The sequence below is a fragment of the Rhinatrema bivittatum genome, chromosome 4, assembly GCF_901001135.1.
Source record: "Rhinatrema bivittatum chromosome 4, aRhiBiv1.1, whole genome shotgun sequence".
NCBI classification, from domain to species: domain Eukaryota; kingdom Metazoa; phylum Chordata; class Amphibia; order Gymnophiona; family Rhinatrematidae; genus Rhinatrema; species Rhinatrema bivittatum.
The window spans coordinates 124261308-124286097 of NC_042618.1; the positions used below are offsets into that span (position 1 = coordinate 124261308).

At 41.2% G+C, this 24790-nt stretch overlaps 1 protein-coding gene across 11 annotated transcripts in view; it reads right to left on the reverse strand.

Annotated features, from left to right (window-relative positions):
• The window catches only part of MTA1 (metastasis associated 1), an 885916-nt gene that overhangs the window by 546823 nt on the left and 314303 nt on the right, over positions 1-24790 (reverse strand). For all 11 annotated transcript variants that reach the window (XM_029598824.1, XM_029598817.1, XM_029598815.1 and 8 more), the window contains one exon: positions 7545-7647. In XM_029598824.1, coding sequence (XP_029454684.1) covers positions 7545-7647 — 103 coding nt within the window. The remainder of the gene's footprint in view (positions 1-7544; positions 7648-24790) is intronic.

The window sequence follows — 24790 nt, forward strand, 5'->3', positions numbered from 1 at the left end:
TGAAGAGCTAATAGAACCGGAGTGATATGATCTCTTATTAGTTCCGGAAAGAATTCTAGCCACAGAATTCCAGAGTATTTGAAGTGGCCTGAGTGATGCTTTTGGAATAATAATGCCTGCAGTTCAGTCCTGCCATCCTGCTTGTCCTAGGAGAAAGCTGTTTTGCTGACAGATTTCAACAACCAGGAATACCTAGGTACCATGTACAGGGATTCCTAAGGTTTAGGAAAGACCTTAAATCCTGCCTGAGGAAGTCTTAGATGTCAAGGGATACTCTTGCAGGTTCTTGGATTTTCTATGTGAGGAAGAGCCAGAATGGCTTTAGTAAATGGCAATCATGCCTTATTAAACTATTAGAATTCTTTTAAGGTATGAATAAGCATATGGATAAACGGGAGCCAATCGAAGCAGTGTGTGGTTTGTTTTTTTTTCAGAAGGTATTTCACAAAGTCCCTCCCTAAGAGACTCCTCAAAAAAAAAAAAAAAAAAGGATAGTGTCATTGAATAGGAGGCAATGTTTTCCTGTGGACTGGTAACTAGTCAAAAGACAGGAAAGAGTAGGATGAAAATGGTCTGTTTTTCCAGTGTAAATAGTGGTATGCACCACTATTTGCATTAGTATTGTTTAATTAATTCATTAACAATCTGGAAAAAGGAGTGAGTGATCAAATTTGGAGATGACCAAAAATATTCAAAGGAACTTTTGAGCATAGCCAATTGGGCACCATTTATCACAGATTTATTTATTTATTATTTTTATATACCGACATTTGATCGAGATATCACATCTGTTTACATTCAGGTACTGCAGGTATTTCTCTATTCCCAGAGGGCTTACAATCTAAGTTTTTGTACCTGAGGCAATGTAGGGTAAAGTGACTTACCCAAGGTCACAAGGAGTGATAGCAGGCCTTGAACCTTGGTCTCCTGGTTCATAGTCCACTGCTCTAACCACTAGGCTATTCCTCCTACCTGAAAAGGATGAATAGATGTACATGCTGGGATTTTCCAGGTAAATTCTAATGACTTGGATTCGTCACTATCAGGATATGAAACTCAACAGACATTTGGTCTAATCCAACATGGTAAATATTATGTTCAGATTTATGTTATAGATATTACATGAAGGAAGTATACTTTGTCAATTATCACCATCCATCATGTTGTGGGGATTGTTTTTCCTGTATGGTAACTTTGCCCTGACCCTATGGACTCTAGGGGCTATAGCCAGCTAGCTGATAACCTGCAACACCTAAGTGTGTTCCTACATGGTAGAAGAGGATAACAAGGGGGTTAGAAAACAAAATGGCTAAACTAAAAATAGTTATTAAATTCACTTACAACAGACCGCACAGCTGCAGTCAGGGCTGGATTTAAGATTATGGCACCCAAAGGCGGGTCTTTGAGAGTAGAGATGTCCCACTTGGAGAGTGGAGCTTGGAAGAGCAAGGGAGAAGAATCCCAGTTTTCAAGTGCCTTCAAAATTTGGTGTCCTAGGCATATGCCTATCTTTTCTACATCTAAATGTGGCCCTGTTTGTGGTCTCAAACACAAATGTGGCTTTTCCAAAGTCTTCTGATATGAAGTAACTAGTAACTGATATGAACTATTAAAGGCACATTTGTTTTCGATTCTCTCCTAACCACAAAATCATTCTGCTCAGTGCTTACAAATCTTTTTCTCTGAAATTCATTCTCAAACCTGTGGTGCTCAATGTGAAAAATAGTGCTACAAGTACCAGAATGCATTACGACAGACTCAGGAGCCCCTATAACTCAGATGAAAGTGCTTAACTACCTAAAAAAGGAAAATTAGTTCTTACCTGATAATTTTCATTCCTGTAGTACCAAGGATCAGTCCAGACTGTTGGGTTATGCCTCCCTGCCAGAAGATGGAGTCAGAGAAAACTGAAAAAGGCGCCACCTATATACCCTGGTGTGCCACCTGCGATCCCTCAGTATAATCGATATCAAAGCAGAATGACAGTAACATATGGTAACAACCCATGACTAGATCAAGTCAAACAATAATTTTGGAAACTAGGAACTACTGGAAACCAGTCTGAAGTGCCAACAAACAGGACAATATAGTACTTGTCCAAGCGCTCTGAGAAATCTGCAACAGAAACAAACATCAGAAACAGACAAGCAGACAAGCGGGACTTCTGCTCCTTTGGGCGGGCATCTGGACTGATCCTTGGTATTACAGGAACGACAATTATCAGGTAAGAACTAATTTTCCTTTCCCTGTACGTACCAGGATCAGTTCAGACTGCTGGGATGTACCCAAGCTGCCCTAAAGGGGGTGGGATCTGGAGAGTCCCGCTTGAAGCACACTACTGCCGAACGAGTCCATCTTCGGATCCCGAACATCCAACCGGTAACGCCTGGCAAACGTGTGCAAAGATTTCCAAGTAGCCGCCCGGAAAATCTCTTGAGGTGAGACACATTCACTCTCTGCCCAGGACGCCACTTGTGAGAGCAGAGAATGGGCCTCAAGTCCCTCCGGAACGGCATGCCCATGACAAATGTAAGTGGAAGCAATAGCGTCCTTCAACCAGCGGGCAATAGTAGACTTAGAAGCCTTAGTTCCTTTCTTAGGACCACTCCACAAGACAAAGAGATGGTCGGACAACCGAAAAGGATTGGTAACCTCCAAGTACTGTAAGAGTACTCTTCAAACATCCAGCCACTTAAGCTCCTTCTCTCGAGAAGCGTTGCTATCGACCTCAGAAAAGGCCGGTAATTCAACTGTCTGGTTGACATGAAAAGCCGAAACTATCTTTGGCAAAAAAGAAGGAACGGTGCGAAGAGAAACTCCCAAGTCAGTAATACGTAGGAAAGGCTCCCTACAGGACAACGCTTGAAGTTCTGAAATTCGTCTAGCTGAGCAAACAGCCATGAGAAACACAGTCTTGAGCATTAAATCCTTGAGCATAACTCTCTTTAGGGGTTCAAAAGGGGAAGTACACAGTCCACGAAGAACCAAACTCAGACTCCAAGACTGACAGATAGAACGCACCGGTGGCCGTAAGTGTTTGACCCCCTTCAAAAATCTGGCCATGTCTGGGTGAAGGGCGATGGAAATACCATCAATCTTACCACGATAAAAGCCCAAGGCTGCTATCTGCACTCGGAGGGAATTATACGACAAACCTTTCTTCAGACCATCCTGCAAAAAGGCCAAAATATGAGACACAGTAGCGTGTCGCGGGGACATCTTCAACCCACGGTACCAAGAGTCAAACACCTTCCATACCCGCACGTAGGTAACCGAGGTGGATGTTTTACTAGTGTGTGGAAGGGTAGTAATAACCGCCTCCAAGTAACCCTTCTTTCTCAACTGCCGCCTCTCATAAGCCAAGCCGCTAAACAAAAGCGATCGGCCTGGTCAAAAAATACTGGGCCCTGCCGCAGCAGGTGAGTCAGATGACCGAGACGTAAGGGGCAGTCTACCACCAGGTTGATCAGATCTGCAAAGCACGGCCTCCTTGGCCACTCCGGAGCCACCAGAATGACCCGTCCCCTGTGGGATTCGTTCTGATGCAATATCTTTCCCACCAGTGGCCATGGTGGAAACACAGAGGAGAACATGCGCGGGCCAAGGAAGAAGCAGAGCGTCTACCCCTTCTGACCAGTGTTCTCTTCTGCAACTGAAGAAATGAGCTGCCTTCGCATTCAAGCGAGTTGCCATCAGGTCCAACCGTGGGGTCCCCCGCCATAGCGCCTTGTTTGACAGCTCCCATTCCCCGGGATCTAGCTGCTAGCGGCTGAGAAAGTCCGCCTGAACATTGTCGACCCTGGCTATGCGTGATGCCATTATGCGAGGCAGGTGCTGCTCCGCCCAATCCATCAACCTGCTAGCTTCAGGTGCCACCAGTCAACTTCTGGTGCCCCCTTACCAATTGATATAAGCCACCGTGGTCGCATTGTCAGACAGGATCCGAACTGCCTGGTGTTGAATCAGGGGAAGGAAGTGGCGCAACTCCAAGCGAACTGCCCTGGTTTCCAAACGATTGATGGACCACTTGGTCTGTGGTAGTGTCCAAAGATCCTGTGCGGACCGAGACTGACAGACTGCCCCCCAACCCGTCAGGTTGGCGTCCGTCATCACGATGATCCATTGAGGGGGCTCCAGATCTACGCCTTGGAGCAAGTGATCTGGTATCAACCACCAATTCAGACTGGACCTGGCCAGTTCAATGAGTGGTAAGGGCAACTGGAACTCCTCCGATTTGGGATCCCAATGAGAAAGTAGCGTCCCCTGCAAAGGTCGCATATGAGCAAAAGCCCAAGGAACCAACTCCAGTGTGGATGCCATATACCCAAGAACCTGCAAATAATCCCACACCACCGGTGAGGGAAGAGCTAACAGACGGCGAACCTGAGACATTAGCTGCTCCATCCTCACCTGTGGTAGGAAAACCTTGCCCAATTTGGTGTCGAAATGGGCTCCCAGAAACTCCAACCTCTGGGATGGAACCAGCTTGCTCTTGGGATGGTTGACAACCCAGCCGAGGGAACTCAGGCGGTTCAAAACTGAGCGTACTGCATCCTCGCAGAGTATCCGTGATTTGGCCCGAATGAGCCAGTTGTCCAAGTAAGAGTGTACCAATATGCCTTCCCTCCGAAGGCTCGCCGCTACCACCACCATCACCTTGGTGAAGACCCTCGGGGCCGTCGCTAGACCGAATGGCAGGGCACAAAACTGGTAATGGGACCCCATGATCATGAACCGCAGGAACCGCTGATGAAATTCCTGGATCCCTGTGGAGATAAGCCTCTGTTAGATCCAAAGAAGCCAAAAATTTGCCTTTGTGGACAGCCGCAATGACGAATCTCAAGGTCTCCATCCGTAAGCATGGGATTCGTAACGCTCTGTTGACTTGCTTCAAATCCAATATCGGGCGGAATGTGCCCTCCTTCTTGGGGACGATGAAGTAAATGGAGTAGTGACCGGTCCGTTGTTCAGCTGTGGGAACTGGAATAATGGCCCCCAGGGCCTGCCATCGAGCTAGCGTTTGCAAAATCACGTGCTGCTTCGTCGGGGACCCACTGGGCAAAATGAGAAACAGGTCGCAAAGTGGTCGTGCAAAATCCAAAGCGTAGCCGTGATTTATAATGTCGAGAACCCACTGGTCAGAGGTAATCGTGGTTCATTCCTCCCAAAAGTGAAAGAGTCATCCCCGACTTCCAGAACTGAGGGATGGGCCAGCGTCCCCTCATTGGGACGCCTTATTGTTGGTGAAGGTATGAGACGTGCCCGCTCGTGGGGGCCTTCTGCCACGAAAGGAATGCGTCCACGCTTGCGATCTCGTGGGCGGTTGTCGTGGAACGTATGATGAAGAACCGCTCCCGGCGTGAAAGCGGCGCTGACCACGGAAACGTCTGCGAAAGGTGCCCATGGAACGGAATGATCTGGGCTTGTCCTCCGGTAGCTTGAAAACCTTGTTCTCCCCCAAAGAGCAAACAAGTTGTTCCAACTTGTCTCCGAATAAGAGCTTACCTCGAAAAGGAAAGGAACCTAGCTGCGCCTTAGATGAGAAGTCTGCCGCCCAGTTTCGCAGCCATAGGAGCCGCCTCGCCGAAACTGCAGAAGCCATGGAGCGGGCTGAGTTGCGGAGGAAATCATACAAGGCATCCGCAGTATATGCTACCGCGGATTCCATGCGGTTCGCTTGTTCAGCCTCCTCCGCAGGTAGATCCTGAGCCATGAGCAGCTGCTGTATCCAGAGGAGGGTAGCCCTCTGAATCATGCTGCTGCAAACCGCTGCCCTCACTCCCAAGGCTGAAACTTCAAAAATCCGCTTAAGCAAAACTTCCAGTTTTCGATCCTGGAGATTCTTGAGCGCCGTGCCACCCATAACAGGAATGGTGGTATGTTTGGCAATGGCCGTGACTGCAGAATCCACCTTGGGGACCTTAAGGAGCTCCAAAGAATCAAGAGGAAGCGGGTAAAGCTTTTCCATAGCTCGACTGACCTGCAAGGTAGCCTCTGGGGTATCCCACTCCCGGGATACAATCTGAAAAAGTTTTGAATGGAAAGGAAATGTCTGCGGCGGAGCGCGGAGTCCAGCCAACACTGAGTCCCCTGGTGAAGAATCTGGGATTGCCTGTGGAACTGGGATCTCCAGTTCCTGAAGGACTTGTGCAATTAATGGATCTAGTTCCTCCTTGTGGAACAAACGGAGTATCTGCAGATCGTTCCCCTCTACTGGATCCGCACTACCCACGTCATCCCCCATATCCGGAGCGTGGGGGTCCTGAGAGATGGGATCCATAGTCGAGCCCTGATTTAGAGGTCCAGCAGCTGGGACCATGCAAGGCACCCCCGATCCCAGGCCTTCCTGGGCTGCGGAAGTCTTAGAACACTTAGCTGGGACAGGGGACCCCTGTTCCCAGTCAGCTTCGGCTTGCATATAAACCTTATGGAGCAATAAAACAAACTGAGATGAAAACGGGTGAGGCCTCTTCAAAGGTCCCCCCACTGGGCCCAACTGAGTTAAACCTGTGTCCCTTAGCAAATCGCGGGGTCTGTGAGGGCTGAGTGCCGGTGGGGACAAAGGGGGAAGCTCCTCTCCCTCCCCCATAGAGTCTGCATAGCCATCGGGCTGACCTAAGATGGCCGCTGCCGGATCGGAGGAAGGCAAGATGGCCGCCACCACACGATCGGGGTTGAGCCTGGCCTCTGCCTCGGAGGAGAAGTAGCAGCTCCAGGAGCCTTTTGGCGCGGCAGGGCTGCTCCCCTGCCTAAAACCGGCCGTCGCGAAGGCCCCTCGCCCCCGGGAATGCACCGGGAGCAGAGGCCTTCGCGAGAGAGCCGGTACTCTGGCTCCCCACACGCGGTGCAAAGAGTACCTCTCGGCATCGTGAAAAAGCGCGAAACGGGGTCGGGTGGCCAGACACCCCTTCCGGAGGCCCAGGTGAGTCAAGCAGGTGCGAGGCAAAGAGGACAAATTTTTTTTTCTTTTTACGTTCTGTATCTCTCTCTCCTTATCTGAGAAAATAGTCTCTTCTTTTTTTTTTTTTAAACTTTAATAAGCACACAATGAAATGCTCTCACTGACATACAGAACTTTTGGACCTGCAGAGGGATTAAAACTCCTCTGCCACAATATCTCCGAGGAATTTCAGCGTCTCTGGAGCGGGGGGAAGAGTGACCGGCCCATCCATGAATCCTCCCCCTCCAACCCACCAGGCAGTGCACCAAACTTACTCCGGGAAAAGGCTATAGGGCAGTGCCCTGCCTTGCCTGCTAAGGCTCTTTTTTTTTTTTTTTTTTAGAGTTGATCTCAATCTGCTGGAGTCAGAGAAATACTGAGGGATCGCAGGTGGCACACCAGGGTATATGGGTGGCGCCTTTTTCAGTTTTCTCTGACTCCATCTGCTGGAAGGGAGGGCATAACCCAGCAGTCTGGATTGATCCTGGTACGTACAGGGAACATCAAGTTCTTCATGACCAATAATTAACCCAAGAATTCAAAAGCCAGCATAATCATTCTTCAAAACCTCACAAAAGCAGAGACATGTACTGAAAGTTCTTACCGTGCTACTACCAAGAACTGATCTATCTGTTTATCTGTCAGTGGGTTATATGCTTCCCAGACTTTTGTTTCAAGTTTGGCTTGGTCTCTGCCATCTTCTTCACCTGAACAAACACAAATTCAGATTTAGGATGCCAGTACATGTTTACACAGAAAAAAAGATTTTTTTTATATTCAAATCACTTAACTGCTGCATTTTTCTGCATAGCATATACACTCCTATGGCATTGTCCCCTCCTCCTGCCTAAATGAAGTCCGAATGCACCAAAACAGGATTCCCAAAAAATTTCACAGATGTAATGGCTACTGAATGGAGCTATATGTAGGCCCTTGTGATGATAGTCTGAAGGGCCAGATTTTTAATTCTAGCTTCGATGTTCAGATAAAAGCTAACATAGTTAAAACTAATAACCTAATATACACTGACCACAGAGTGAACACTACTAATTCACTGCTGGATCCTTGCTCCCCCCCCCCCAAAAAAAAAAAACCTGCTAGGGCCAGTGCCCTCCAGTTTTCAAGTGTTGTAAACAGATCTGGGTTTCAGGATATCCACAATGAACATTTATGGGATGTGTCTGAAAACAAGGATCTAGTTTATTGTACAAATATTTATCCAAACAACTAGACTCTGACTACAGCTCTGAAGACCCAGAGTTTACCATCCCTATAAAGTTGGATGAAAATATATCCTAGGGCTCCCAGTTTTCTGCAATTCTGTGGCAACTACCACAGACTTGGCCTCTTGTGGAATTGTGGAAAACACTGGCTACTGTCTGCTTGCCCAACATCATTCTTCCCTCCACTGTCATCATTTTGTCTGCTATCATGAAATCATTTTATATAAAGAATAACCCAATTCTGATATCCACTAACATATCTTTTAGAAAAGTGGATATATGAAATTAAGTGGCAAGATGATGTTAGAATGCCAATATGATACAATCTGCTGTTAAAAATTAGTTCTGCATAAACTGGTCAGATCTCCATAAATAAGGCAAATGATGTTTGGAATATACCACAATTAACTAGCAGTTTATGACATTTTGGGAATTTCAAGAGAGGTCAATCAAACCATCAAGTTTTTAAGTGGATACAATGTAAACACCGCATTAAGAAAAGTTTAGTTATGGATGTCTAGATCTGCAATCAGAACCTGCTATGCAATCAGGTTTAATTATCCTCAATACTATGTCCAGCTTTTATGCTTAATTCAAGGATGCATATCATATTAACCATAAAGGTACAGAAAGTTTGGGAGAAGGAAATAGGACTGTCTCACATGGAAGTGCATTTGGAACAAATCACTGTGTGTGTCATCATTAGCATCATAGATGCAATCAATGTATTTAATAGCTTGTCGCGTAATTTGAACAGTGTTTAAGATATCTAAGATATCCAACACCCATTAAAAAATCCTGTTGATTCTACAATTTAAGGCTGGGCACCTTTTCACACACGTTGTATGAATGCATTCATATTCACTCTTTTGAAAATGATACTAGCTCAAATTAAAAATATTGTCAGTATTGAAGAGGATATTTCCCTTGCAATCATCTTAAGGACATCCAATGCCTTAACAGATTCTGATGTTTGGGTTAGGAAGAGACAGATTTGTTGTTAACATTAACACTGCAAAAATAGTGAAGGTATACAGGTTCAAGCATGGAGGAGTTTCATATGTAGAAGAAAAAATGCAGCTATAGCTATTAAAAAGGGTAGTTACAGTAAGCTTCATATACCATTTCACAAAAATGTGATTGTATTTGGTTACTTGGCGGAGGTAAGGTATTAGGATTCTGTAATTCTATTCTAGTATGTTTTATTTTTAACTAATTTTCATTGCAACAATACATCAAGCATCTTTAATATAAAGAAGACAAAATAACATAAGAGTAAACAATTACCCAAAGAAAAAACAAGAATACAAGTAAAAATACTCATATTGTGATTACAGCACATCACAATTTGGGAGAGATACAACTAAGCAACATTTTAAGAAACAGATTCTCAAAATATATTTCATGGGCCCAAAAAATCAGGGGATTGAAAGTGAAATTTCCCTATTCTGCAGAAACTTGTCCAGATGTAAGGAATCGAAAAAAAACATTTATTCCCCTGGAATTATATCACACACTTAACAAGGAAACGGAAGGCATAGAGATGCTCTAAGAGCAAATACCTTCCATTTTTCTCCTAGAAAACGCCTACATCTGTCGAGTGTCTCTAACGACATGAGGAAAAACTGAGATTTTCTGACCTAGGAAGCATGCCTCCCCAAGATGAAAAAAGAGCCTCAGGGTCAACTGCTTCCCAGGTCAATAATAAACTTTATCGAAAGGAGAATTAACATCTTTGGAAATTCTCAGAAATTCCAAAAAGAACTTCCTGAGCATCTCCACTGGAGAGATCAAAGGACAATGAGGAAAATTAATTCAGTTATATTATTTTGACAGTTATTTAGCCGACTCCCCTCTAATGAGAGTTAGGGTGAGCATTTGGTGCTAGGGCTTTAATTATTTTTATTTATTATGAATTGTTTGTAAGGATTTTTGAACTGAAGATAATTATGAAATATATTTATGTTTATTTAAATTTGCATTTATGAAACTATTTCTATATGTTATAAGTCGCTTTGGGTGGTCCTTTGGTAATAGTGGGCAGCATATATATCCAATTTTAGATTAGGTAGACTTATAATGGTTATTAGGTAATTATTGCTATTGTGTGTATGTAATCTTTTTCCTTTCTTTTTCTTGCTTTTGTAGTCTACTTTGTTGTTTGTAGCTTTAAACTCAATACAAAAAAAATGTAAAATACTGTCTTGCTGCTCCCCATACCCTGCTACCACTTTTACTCAACTGCTGGTGCTCCACAGTTTTGTTTCTCTCTGTTCCATAGCACTAGCAGAACTGGTAGGCAGTAAAAAGAGAGAGGGTAGAATATTAGGAGCAAAGAGAAGTTAGTCAAGCCAAGAGAGGATGAAAAGATAGGACTTTTGATTGAGGGGTGGAGGATAGAAGGGGGAAGTTTAAGTGTAGGGTGTGGGGGGGGGGAAGGAGAAGGAAAAGGACAGACATGAGGAAGACAGAAGAGACTGGAAGCGAATAAGAGGCAAGATAAGGGAAGAGAAGGAGAAAAGAGAGGAGAAGTTGAGAAGAAAAAATTCCTTTGGAAAGGAGGATAGGTAAGAGAAAGGATGCATTAAGCAGAGAGATGGAGAAGGAAGACAGGAAAAAATGAAATACTATAAACACAGAAAAGTAAAATTGAGAAATGAAATTAATACAGAAACGGATCAAAATAAATCATTAAAACATATGATTATTTTGTGAAAGGAAAAGGTTTAACAACTGAAACATTTCCTTTAAAAATAGATTTAAAAAAAAACATTTTAAGAATTGTAAGAGTTACTGAGTCAAGAATGTACCATAGAATCTACCCATGAGCTACTACAGAAGACAGAGGGCCTAAGACATATCTCTCCATCATGTTGGAATATATTAGCATTTATAAACTTTTTTTTTAGGGTCACAAGTTTTTAATTAATCTGAAACTTCAAGATGCTTGGATTAGAAAAATAGGCTCCAGTACTATGGAGAAATGCAACAAATCTTAAATTCTCATAAGCAGTATCAGCATGCAGATACATAAATTATTTCAACTAAGTTCTAGTACATGCTGAGAAATATGTGGCTAAGAGGCAATGCTAAACCCAGAACATGTGAATGAAGTTTAAACTGTAGGTAATCCAAATAAACCTTGAAGTCACAAGAATTTATCATTAATATTTAGGAACATGTTGGAAACACCTGCGGGAATAAAGGAAAAGCAGCAGATTAAGAAGAAGGGAGCTGTTATTCATGAAACCCACATTCCTAATTTTTAAGACAATAACTTCCTCGGGAGTAATAATTTTTGGTAAGAAGTGCAGTAGTGGTATTCTATAAGACATATGAAAAGAAGAAATGTGTGGACGTTAACAAGGCAAAAAGCAGAAATACTTCAGTATTCACTGAAGGGGAGTTTGAAAACAATTGGACAAGTTATGTGGTACATATCTATTTACAGAAGAGAAGGTTTACATGGTATTTGTGAAACTGAAAGTAGACAAGACAACAGAGCTAGGCAGGTTATATCCTAATATATTAGAAGACGTTCTGGAAGATCTGCTGATAAGTTCTGTTCAATTTTTCTTTGGCGACAGAAGTGATTCCAGAGTACTGAGGACTGGCAAGTATTGTTCCACTTCATAAAAGTGAAAACAGGAAAGAGGCTGTCAACTACAGGCCAGTCAGTCTAATTTCAGGTGGTTAAATTAATGTTGTCATTACTAAGGAAAGGACAAAGGAATAGATCATGAAACAAATCTGATCAATTTTTTTTTTTACTGTGATCAAAGATTTTGATCAGGGGCAAATGCTAAATGTGGTACAATAGATTTCAGAACGTTTTTTTTTCAACTGTTCAACACAGGAGGCTTATATGTAATTTGTGCAGCTTGGGGCATGTTCTTCAGATAGAATATTAAAGATGAGGAGATGTCTAAGAATCCGTACACATAGTGTGCAAAATGTGCTGAGTGTCAATTTGGTATCAAGAATATTAATTTCCACAAGGCATACTCAGTCCATTAATGAGTTTTTTAAAAATGCTATACAAATCAGCTTGGACCCTGTGACATTTCTCTTTCTGGCCCAGGGGTTGGAAGCTAAGAGGGTCTGCTGACTGAACAGATTCATCCTACAAGTATTTCCTGGGGATAATATCTCCAAATGGGTTAGTTTTGTGAATGCCACAATTGCAAAGTTGCTTACCTGTTAACAGATATTCTCCAAAAGCAGCAGGCTATAAATCCACACCATTGGATGACATCATCCAATGAAGCACAGTGTGGAGATTTTATACTATACAAAGGTTTCTAGAAACTTTTGACATACTCGATCGAGTATGTGTAGCCCAACCCACTTCACAGTTCAGTATCATACACAGCCCCTTCAGTTCTTTCTTAGGTCTTACAGAGAATACAGATAACCAACTTTAAAGGCAGTAGGTGCTTTCATAAGGACATACATCCTACTGTCTTAGGAGAATACACATTATAGATAAGCAACTTTGCTTTCTCTGAGGGTAAGCAGAATGCTAAGTCCTCATGAGAAAGAATCCTTAGCAACAGACTGCCCAGAATAAAAAAAAAGGGGAAAAACAACCAGAAAACACTGGCAATGGGGAAAAGATTTTTTGGTGAAACTAGTATTTTCTTAACTTTTTTTTTTTTTTTTTTTTTTTAATATGGCAGCCTGGATAGCAAGGATTCTAGGCCCCAAAGGATAATGTACACCTCAAAAAGACTCCTCAGGATGGACTGATCAAACCTATTATCACATAAAGAGTCTCTGTCCAAATAATGAGATGCAAATTTGTGGAGAGAACGTCATATTGCAGTCTTGCAAATCTCTATGGAGGCCACTCAGTTCGGCCACCAATGCAACCATGACTTGATCACTATGAACCTTGACGTGCCCTCCCAGATTCAGGCCTACCTGGGCATTACAGGAGAAGATGCAATCTGTTGGTCAGTTAAAAAGGGTGTGTTTGATAATGGCAATTCCAGGTTTGTTAGGGGACAAATGAACCAAAGAGCCGGGTAAATTTTCTAAGGGCTTCAGTTTGCTCTAGATGGAAGACCATCCAAACTGTGCAACTTTGTGGACATGTGGCCAGGGGAAGAATATTGGAGGGATGATGGACTGATTAAGATGCAATTCAGACCTTACTTTAGATAGGAACTCATTATGCATGCTCACAACCTGTTAAAAAAAACTGTGTATATGGATAAATCACTAGGGCCTGAAGTCCACTGAATGCGTGCTGAAATGATCACCCCCAAAAATATGATGTTCCAGATCATGTATTTCAGATCACAAGAGTCAAGTGACTCAAAAGGAGATTTCATCAGCTGGATCAATACCACGCTGAGATCCCATGACACAGTGGGAAGGCTTCAAAGGAAGCAAGCCATGTATAAAACAAACACATAAAGGCTGTACAGAGATGGGTTTACTTTCTACATTGTGATAAGCACCAACTGCACTTAGATGGACCCTAACTGAATTAGCCTGCAGACTAAACTGTAAAAGATGCAGAAGGTATTAAAGTAATTTGTGTGTGGAACAGGAGAAAGGTTCTACTGGCTTTCTCTAACACCAAGAGGCAAATCTCCATTTAAAACCATAATATTTCCTTGTGTAATCCATCAAAGCAGCCAGAAGAATACAAGACATCCTCAGATTCAGGGAATGCAATGCTATCCTTTCAACATCCAAGTTGTTAGGGCTAGGGACTTGATGTGATGACTCAGCATTCCCCAATCCTGAGTGATGTGCGATAGGAAATTCCCCAGTCTGATTGGTTTGCAGATTAACATCTCCCACAGGAGCGAAAATCAAATCTGTCTCAGCCAAAAGTGGACTATAAGGATCATGATCCCACAGTATCTAAGTTTTAGCAAGCTTCTTGCCACCAAAGGAACTGAAGAATAACTATACAGAAGTCCATGTCTCCAATCCTTGTGTCCCTCCTTCTAGAACAGATGTTCAGGACCTTTCTGTTCAGAGGTGATGCAAACAGAACTAACACTGGTGTAACCCACTTGCAGAATATCTGGTTTGCTACTCCTCTGTCCAGGAGTCATTTGAGGTTCCAGGACATTCTACTAACTTTCCAGATGTGTGGTTTCAGGTTCATTCCGTGAGAAAAGGCCCAGTCCACATCTGGGCAGCTTCCTGACACAGGAGGCAAGAACCTGTTCTTCCCTGATTGTTGATGTAAAACAGCACTACCTGATTTCCTGAATGAGGTCAATTTTGTTACTAAACTGTTCTCTGAAAGCCGTTAGAGCATATCGTATCATCCTTAGCTCTATGAATTTTATCTGATGAAGTTTTTCATAAGCAGATCATAAGCCCTGGGTATGATGTTCCCTTATGTAAGATCCCCAGCCAAGGTTAGATGCATTCATGGTTAGGACAATTTGTAGGAATTTGGAAGGATTGGCTAGATTTGATCAATATCAGCCACCAGAACAAGGAGTCCCTATGTCACTGGGTAATGCAGATGCTATTTCACGCCTCAGCCTATTGTGATCTTAGTGTCCACTGGACTCGTCTCATATTAAGGTAACAAGTGAGCGATGTGTACAGTTGATACCATGAGGCCCAAGAACCTGAACATGCCTCGTGCTGATGGCTGCTGACTCCGTCTTATCCCTTCTATTGCAAACATCAATGTGAAGAACTTTTCTTAAGAAAGAAAGGTTTTTGCCGGATTCATATCTAGCAAGGTTACTGTAAATTCCAATTGAGATGACAGGCTCCAATGGGACTCATGGTAGTTTATGACAAACTAGCATCTGGATGGTTTTGCTCATTGATTCCATAGTGCTGCCTTAAGATGTGCTCTTGACCAACCAATTGTCCAGATAGAGAAATACATGCACTACTCAATTTGTATAGATGCATTGCTACCACTTCCAGATATTTAGGGGGTAATTTTCAAAAGGATTTACACTTGTAAATGTAACTACTATTGTACAATTTTTAAAAGCCATTTAGCCAACTGCACTTATGTGAGTAGATCCTATGGTCAATTCAATGGCTTATATTGCAGCAATTTTCAAAAGCCCACGTACACATATAAAGTGCATTTACACATGTAAAACCCATTTTTTAGTGTGTAAATGCTTTGGAAAATCAGGTCCTTAGTGAATACCTGCGGTGCTGACATTAGGCCAAAGAGTACCACGCGATATAGGAGGTAATATTTCCCTACTAAAAGTCTGAGCTTTCTTGTGACCTGAGAATGAGTTAAACATCCTTTAGATTTAAGGAGCATACCCAACTCTCTTTTTTTTTCTAGAAAAGGGATCAAGGTACCAAGGGAAACCATCTTGAACTACTTTACCAATAATTTACTTAAAGCCCTCAGGTATAGGATGGGATTGAATGCCAATGTTCTCTTTGGAATCAGGAAGTATTTGGATTAAAAACCCCAACTTCTTTCCCCTGGTAGAATGGGTTCAACTACAATGGCCTCCCAGACAGCTCCCCTTGTAGCAATTCCTGATGTTGAGAAGCAGAGCAACAGCTTTTTGATGGATGATGTGGTGGGTTTCCAACAAATGTAATCTGTATTCATTCATGACCCTGCTAAATCCAAGTTTCCAAGGCTACTCTGGGTCAATGGTTTATATAAAACCTCAGCCTTCCCTTGACAGGAAGGTTCTCCAGTATAGCTGCTAGGGTTTTAGCTATGTCCTCTTCAATCTAGTCAAACCCCAAACAAGGTTTTGGTTGGGATGCTGGTTGTGACTTTGGGGTTTTCTACCATCTAGGATAAGAGCAAGATCCCTACTGTTGATGGAAGCAAGGGAGCATAAGATAAATGTCTCCTTAGTGAAAAGGCCTCCTCTGTGCAGACTCAAATTCCTCCTGGATGAGGAAAGAGGGTCTGGAGTGGTCAAGTCTGAAGCACAGCACAGTGGTCTCATCTGTGCCACTGCTTCCTTGATCTTGTCTCCAAAGATTCTCTCCATTGCAAGCATGTTGGCAAGCCTGTCCTGGACAGTCTGTTTTAGGTCCGAGGTCCTCAGTCACGCAAGTCTGTGGGCAACAATAACTAGTGCAATGTTGATTCACTACCAGAAGTCAGTAGAGCTCCCAGATCCCTCGATGCCGATAAGCCAGACTTAACTCTCCCAAAGAGTTTTTGCATCAGATCTACTCAGGAACAAGATTCTCTAAGAGACATATTTCACCACATGGAGGATTCTGAGACACTGTGGTCCTCTCCCGGGAAAAGAACAAAACCATTATGGAGAATCAGAGACAGACGTGATGCGTTCGCACAGAAGCTCTTATTGAAGCTACTAGCCCTCTTCGGCTTCTGGGACACCAGCCGAAACACTAATGAAGCAAAATAAAAAGATTCAATTTTAACAAAACTGCGACTGATACCACTTAATGCACTGTCAATGCATCCAGTGGCTGGCGAAAAATCTAGAAAACTTGAACTTGAATGAAAAAACCTTTCATGAGGCTAAAACAGATGGAAACAAGAACCACAAGACCCCATGTGAAAATATAGGGTTCTAAGCCCTTTGAGGAAACTTTTTCCAAGGAGGGAGGAAACCATGACTGCAGGGCTATGTAGAAAAACAAAGACTGAAAAGGTCCCACTGTATGCGAGTTGGGCTGCACATGCTCACACAAGCATACTAAAGGATTCTAGAAGCTTGTGTAGAAAATCTGTCAGATGTTATCTTGCTTGTCCTCTGAGAAAGAAATAAATATCACTCTTAACTACTACTTAACATTTTTATAGAGATTCATGACATATGCAGAGCTGTACAAACAAGCCAAGGCATATTAAGTTCAATTTCAATCTCTCATATTCATTGCTGCTAGTGCTCTTCTTAATGTTTGCATTGTGCCAAAGAGAGCCTCTTTCTGGAGTTCATAGAATATAATTATGCATAGGCAACATATCAAGGTGTACCTGGAAGGTCTTTTTAATCACGCTAATGGCACCCAATACAATTCAAAAAATTGCTATATCTTTCTGGCATTATTTTGGTCTCCGATAGCATTTGTTAATGCACGGAACAGTCTGAAGCCATGACTGATAAGAGTTTGTTGCATGTTTATTTTAACTTGAATTTGGTTTTTAAATGTGTTTGTTTTGGCTTTATGTAATAGTTTCATTGATTATATTTCTTGTTAGCTGCCTACAACTGAGAATAGAGCAGACTATAAATTTTAAATACTGGAGGATCTGATCTTTCTTCATATGTTGTATAGAATAGGCACTTGGAATTGACTATGTGTTTCCTTCTTTACCACTATAAGTCTGGTTTTCTTGTATCAGGTTTTTTATTGGTTGGAATGGCAATGTCCCAGGTGATCACAATACCTTCATTTTCTAAAATTGATCAGGATCATGATTCCAGTATTTTTCTGGTAAAGTGATTTTCCAGTATCTACAGTTTTCAGCAGATAAGCCACGCTACCTTCTGACATCAGTATATCACAGCCAGCGATGAAATGTATAACTGTTTCCAGTTCTGTTTTATAGAATCTGCATCTGTCTGTTTTGCCAGTTTTTCTATACGGGCTGTGAACTCTTGTCCGTAATCAACTGTTCTGTGCTATAATTATTAATCTCTTATCCTTAGGTTGAAGTTCCCCTCTCCTTAGCCATTTGTGGGAGGTTTTGATCCAATGTGATTGTTGAAGTAACGTTTTTGTATATTCTGTTATAGTTGTGATTTTGCCAATTATTTTTCCTTGTTTGCTGGTCTAACTCTTTAAAGAGCTTTTACTCTTTTTTTCTATAATTCTGTTGCTTCTTCCTCCAAGTGTGCAGAAGATTCTCACATATTCCTTCTGTTTTACTCCCTCCTTACTCCCCTGAATCCTAGCTTCAAGGCCTCAGCCTTTCACAATATCACGGCATTAACACCTTATAGTTACCTCACATTCAGTTTATATGATTTCCATTTGTTCCTTGCATTCTCCCAATATTCCCTTTGTTCTGATGCTCTAATATTTTATGTAAAAAAAATGTTCGCTTTTCTAATGCCTTATGTTCTATGTAATCGCCACTTGCGACAGTTATGTTACATTGTAAACCGGTATGATCTGTATACTTTACAGGAATGTCGGTATATAAGAAGTCAAAATAAATAAATAAATAAATAAATATTCCTTCTGTTTCTCAGAACACTTGTCCAAGTTTATTTATTTATTTATTTATTTATTTTATATACCGACGTTCGATCGAGATATCACATCGGTTTCCAGATAACTCAAAGAATAGGGTAGTAACAGCCCTATTTTACATTATAACATTGTAATAAATATAATAAATTATAACATTGTAATAAATATAACGAATTATAACAGAAATAACAGGATTACATGGAACATTTGATGTAGTATATAACATATGTACATAAATGACTTGTTGATGTAGTTTATAACATATGTACATAAATGACTTGTTGATGAGGATATTTTAAGGTTAATGTTGGCAGGGAGGGTTGAAAGGGGGAATGGGGGGGATAGGTGGGAGGAGGTGGTGCAAGGGAGGGAAGATGGTGATGCGAGATGCTTGTGTAGGGGGGCGTGGTGTGTTGCAGTTGCATTTGGGCAGGTTACATGTCAGGTGGGAAAGCTTTTAGGAACAGCCATGTTTTGAGGTGTTTTTTGAAGACTTGCAATGAAGGTTCATTTCTGAGACAGGTGGGGAGGGAGTTCCATAAGGTGGGGCCCGCTATTGTTATGGCTCGTTTGCGGGTGACGTTGAGGTGTGCAGATTTGAGATTGGATAAGGATTTTAAGTTTAAGGATAGATATTGAAGTTTAAGGATAGAACAGATTCTGGCTGTTCATTTTCATGACAGCACTTTTTGAGTATTTATTTCGATGTATGTACTTCATCTACTGCAGGGACAACCTAAAGCTAGGTACAATATTTAAAAAAAAAACATCAAAGAATGTAGCACATCTAAACATTTATGAAAATCACATTAGGTTTAATACAATTTCAGCTTAATTCTCATATAACATCAAATATATAAGTATAAACTCAGGCAATTCCCTCAATATTAGTTCACATTACAACTCAGTAGTTTTGAACTTTATCCCATATTCAAGGATATTATTTCTTAAATATCTACACCTTGACACCCTTCTTAAATGCTATATAATTATTTTGCAACATAATTTTATCTGGGAGGGAATTCCACAATTTATGAGCAAACATCAAACTAAAACCCACTCACAAATGTGAAGTCTTCCCAGGGATCACCAACAATTTATTTTTGTGATGGTCTCAGACTATGCCCCAGAACAGTTTCTTTCCAATGGTCAGAATTCAACCCTGTAAGCACCTTAAACATAAGGACTAGAATCTTACAAATAATCCTGCTTCAATAGGCAACCAATGGTGACGCTTCATTATTGGCATAAGTCTCAAGCCCTCAGGCCCACTATAATCTGTGCAGCTGTATTCTGTAGTAGTTGCAGCTTTTTCTAGTGTTTTGTGGAGTGACTACCAAAACTGCACTACAGTAGTCCAGTCAATAAGGCCTGGGCTACTCTAGTTAGGCCAGCGATAAATAGGGATGTAACTGCCAAACAATCCTCAGTACCCTATATGCAGATTCAGTAGCATGGGTAGTCATTTCCAGCTCCGAATCTAGTATGACTCTCAGATATCTTACTGATTGGCATACTGGTAAATCCAGATCATTTTCAGCTACCGAGGGTCTCACTGCTCATCCAATACTTTTGTCCCAAACTAGAAGATAGCACTCATAGCAGCTGATGGTCAGGATCAAGGCACCAGAGCATAAACATGAGGAAGAAGCAAGGTCAGACAGGCAAGGTTCAGGCAGGCAGAGCTCATGCAATGTCAGGAGGAACACCAAGGGCAAGGCAGATGGAGTTAAATCACAGTCAGGAGGCAAGCAACAGGTCAGGGGATGCAACAGACAAGGCAGAGTCAGGGAACAAGCTAGTTCACAGGAGAAAAGCAGCAAAAGAATAGGAACACATGGAACCAAACATGTTGCTCAGGCATTGACTCTGAGGACTGAGCTTCCTTTTGTAGGAAAGTAGTGATGTCATCAGGGCATGCCCACAAGAAATCATATGCACTGGGCCCATAAAACCATGTAGTTGCTTAGGGCCCTAGATAGAACTGTAGAATACATTAGAGGATCAGAATGCTGGGGAAGAAGTTGGAATCAGGACCTTGAGGTATGGGATGTCGACCGCTGTGCAACTGGCAGAATATTACAATTCCCCATCCATATAACCTCTGATTTTCCAATATTTAATTATTTGTGATCACTAAACCAGGACAACCCGCAGACATGCATTTATAATGTCCAGTTCATCTGAACTTAAGTTTGTAAAAGGAAACTAGAATTGAATATCATCTGCAAACAGAATAGCAAAAAAAGGTGGCTTAATATAAAGGCTAGAGAGGAGCACAGACAGAATGGATCCCAGGGACTCTGCATGCAAGCCTCCAGGGATCACCTTATCTCTTCATAAAAACCTGTTGGGGTAAACAAGAGGTAAACCATTTTTAAAATGTACCCCTTAATATACCCTTCAACCATTCAACCAACAATTAATGTCTTACCATGTCAAAGGTAGGATCAATAGCCCATTTCTACCTCGATCCAAATGTCTAAGGAAATATTCCATAATGGAGACAAATACTGTTTTAGTACTATGCTGAAACTGGAAACTGGATTGATATGTATTCAATAACTTTCAGTGTCAAAGTCCAGCAACTGTATTAATACCACTTTTTTTTTTTAAACCTTGCCCTAATATGTTACATTTAAAATCTGTCTATAATGATCTTTAATGAAGGGATTTTTTTTTTTTTAAATAAATGACATAATAGTTTTCTTTAAAGAAAAGAATACTTCTATTAGAGGGGCATTTTCCAATTGAACTAGCCTATCTATCAATTCAACTTTATATTTGGATTAGTTGATACACCCCAGGGTTCTGCAGAAACTAAAAAATGAAATTTCAGATCTATTAGTTAAAATTTGTAACCTATCATTAAAATCATCCATTGTACCTGAAGACTGGAAGGTGGCTAATGTAACCCCAATTTAAAAAGGGCTCCAGGGGCAATCCAGGAAACTACAGACCAGTTAGCCTGATTTCAGTGCCAGGAAAAATAGTGGAACGTGTTCTAAAGATCAAAATCACAGAACATATAGAAAGACATGGTTTAATGGAACAAAGTCAGCATGGCTTTACCCAAGGCAAGTCTTGCCTCATAAATCTGCTTCACTTTTTTGAAGGGGTTAATAAACATGTAGCTAAAGGTGAACTGATAGATGTAGTGTATTTGGATTTTCAGAAGGCATTTAACAAAGTCCCTCATGAGAGGCTTCTAAGAAAAGTAAAAGTCATGGGATAGGTGGCAAAGTCCTTCCGTGGATTACAAACTGGTTAAAAGACAGGAAACAGTAGGATTCAATGGACAATTTTCTCAGTGGAAAAGGGTAAACAGTGGAGCACCACAAGGATCTGTACCCGGACCTGTGCTTTTCAATATATTTATAAATGATCTGGAAAGGAATATGAGTGAGGTAATCAAATTTGCAGATGATACAAAATTATTCAGAGTAGTTAAATCACAAGCAGATTGTGATAAATTGCAGGAGGACCTTGTGAGAATGGAAAATTGGGCATCCAAATGGCAGATGAAATTTAATGTAGATAAGTGCACAGTGATGCATATAGGGAAAAATAACCTATGCTATAAGTTACATGATGTTAGGTTCCATATTAGGAGCTACCACCCAGAAAAGAGATCTAGGTGTCATAGTGGATAATACATTGAAATCATTGGCTCAGTGTGCTGTGGCAGTCAAAAAAGCAAACAATGTTAGGAATTATTAGGAAGAGAATGGTGAACAAAATGGAAAATGTCATAATGCCTCTGTATCGCTCCATGGTAGACCACACCTTGAATACAGTGTACGAGTCTGGTCGCCGCATCTCAAAAAAGATATAGTTGCAATGGAGAACGTACAGAGAAGGGCGACCAAAATGATAAAGGGGTTAGAACAGCTCCCCTATGAGGAAAGACTAAAGGGGTTAGGGCTGTTCAGCTTGTAGAAGAGACAGCTGAGGGGGAATATGATAGAGGTCTTTAAAATCATAAGAGGTCTAGAACGTGTAAATGTGAATCTGTTATTTACTCTTTTGGATAATAGAAGGTCTAGGGGGGCACTCCATGAAATTAGCATGTAGCACATTTAAAACTAAATCGGAGAAAATTCTTTTTCACTCAAAGCACACAAACTCTGGAATTTGTTGCCAGGGGATGTGGTTTTTGCAGTTAGTATAGCTGGGTTTAAAAAAGGTTTGGGTAAGTCTTGGAGGTGAAAGACATTACCTGCTATTAATCAAGTTGACTTAGAAAATAGCCACTGCTATTACTAACATCAGTTGCATGGGATATACTTAGCTTTTGGGTACTTGCCAGGTACTTGTAGCCTGGATTGACCACTGTTGGGAACAGGATGCTGGGCTTGATGGACCCTTGGTCTGACTCAGTATGGCAATTTCTTATGTTCTTACTGTTAAGTGTGCCTGGAGACATATGATGGTAGCTCTATGTGTGTAATCTATAAAAACTATACTACCTTCAGCTCTCAATATTTACAATTCTGGCATACACTGGTTCTTATAAATTACCTAGTGGGCATGGAAGACTTTTCTTGTTCTTACATTCAGTTTTCCAAGATCTTTATTGGGCCAGTCTGTGATTCCAAAGCTGAATAAGAGCACAGCGATTGCAAGCTGATTGACAGTTTGCATCTTATTCTTATTCTTTTTTCCCCCCTTCCCTCTCATCCTCACATCCTCCCTTATAATTATCCTCTCATTGCTCCAAGCCCTATTTCTCTCGATACATCCATCTGTTATTTAATTTTATTTTTTAATTCCTCATTGGTTTTCTGCAAGGCATCTGGTTAAGATGAATACTTCAAACTTCACGTTTTATTATTGTTCCTTCAGGTTTCTTGTTAGATGTTCTCTGTTACATGTAATGCTTTCAAGCAAGTTTAATTGTTCAATGTAAACTGATTTGATTTGCATCTAATGCAGGAAGACCAGTATATAAAAAACCTAAATAAATAAATAAATAAGTTATTAAAGCACTTTTCAACATCAATTTCAGTCTCCTACAGTACTCTTTGCTGATCTTTTCTTCTTGTATACACTTTCCTATTTAAATTCCTTTATATTTGTCTTCAGTTTTACTTAGTTTTCATTAACCATAGCACATCTGACCAGGCCAAATGTCATCTGAGAAGTTCTTCATTCTTAAATTGTTCCACCGGAGGTAAAGTTTCAAGTCATTTTCAAACAGTAGGTGAGATGCTATCTTTAAGTCATTTATATCTCTAGGATCAAGACTAAATCCATAGCCCAAGGAGCTAATGAGACTACTTGCTGGATTTAGTACCTTACAAAACAAGAGTGGTGAAAGAGAATCTCCCTGAAATATTCCTTACTGGAATGACAAAGTTTTCCATCTTCATAATTCAGTTATAAGTGAATTTTAAAAGACCAGCGTGTGCCAAAACGGGGAGATATGCGCACAAGTTGGACTAATACATACCAAGCGGATTTTAAAAGGTGCCCGCCTATGTGTGTATCTCCCGCCACACACACAAATGGAAAGTTCTGAAAAAAGGTGGGGTGTGGGTGTGGTCTGGGCAGGGCATAGGCATTCCTGGATTTTGACTTCAAATGTATGTATAAATAATTACACGCACAAGTTCGCGCCGGAGTTCCCCGCCACATAACTTTTCTTCTGCATGGAGGACGAGTACGTAAGATTTCAATTACCCCAATATTGACTGGGTAAATGTAACATCAGGACTTGCTAGAGACAAAGTTCCTGGATGTAATAAATGACTGCTTCATGGAGCAATTGGTTCAGGAACCAACAAGAGAGGGAGCTATTTTAGATTTTAATTCTTAGTGGAACACAGGATTTGGTGAGAGAGGTAACGGTGGTGGGGCCACTTGGCAACAGTGATCATAACATGATCAAATTTAGACTAATAACTGGAAGGGGGACAATAAATAAATCTGCAGCTCTAACACTAAACTTTCAAAAGGGAAACTTTGATAAAATGAGGAAAATAGTTAGAAAAAAACTGAAAGGTGCAGCTACAAAGGTTAAAAGGTGTTCAACAGGCACGGACATTGTTTAAAAATACAATCCTAGAGGCGCAGTCCATATGTATTCCACACATTAAGAAAGGTGGAAGGAAGGCAAAACGATTACCGTCATGGTTAAAAGGTAAGATAAAAGAGGCTATTTTAGACAAAAAAAAATCCTTGAAAAATTGGAAGAAGGATCCATCTGAAGAAAATAGGATAAAACATAAGCATTGCCAAGTTAAGTGTAAAACATTGATAAGACAGGCAAAGAGAGAATTTGAAATGAAGTTGGCCATAGAGGCAAAAACTCATAATAAAAACTTTTTAAAATATATCCAAAGCAAGAAACCTGTGAGAGAGTCGGTTGGACCATTAGATGACCGAGGGGTTAAAGGGCTCTTAGGGAAGATAAGGCCTTTGCAGAAAGACTAAATGAATTCTTTGCTTCCGTGTTTACTAATTTATT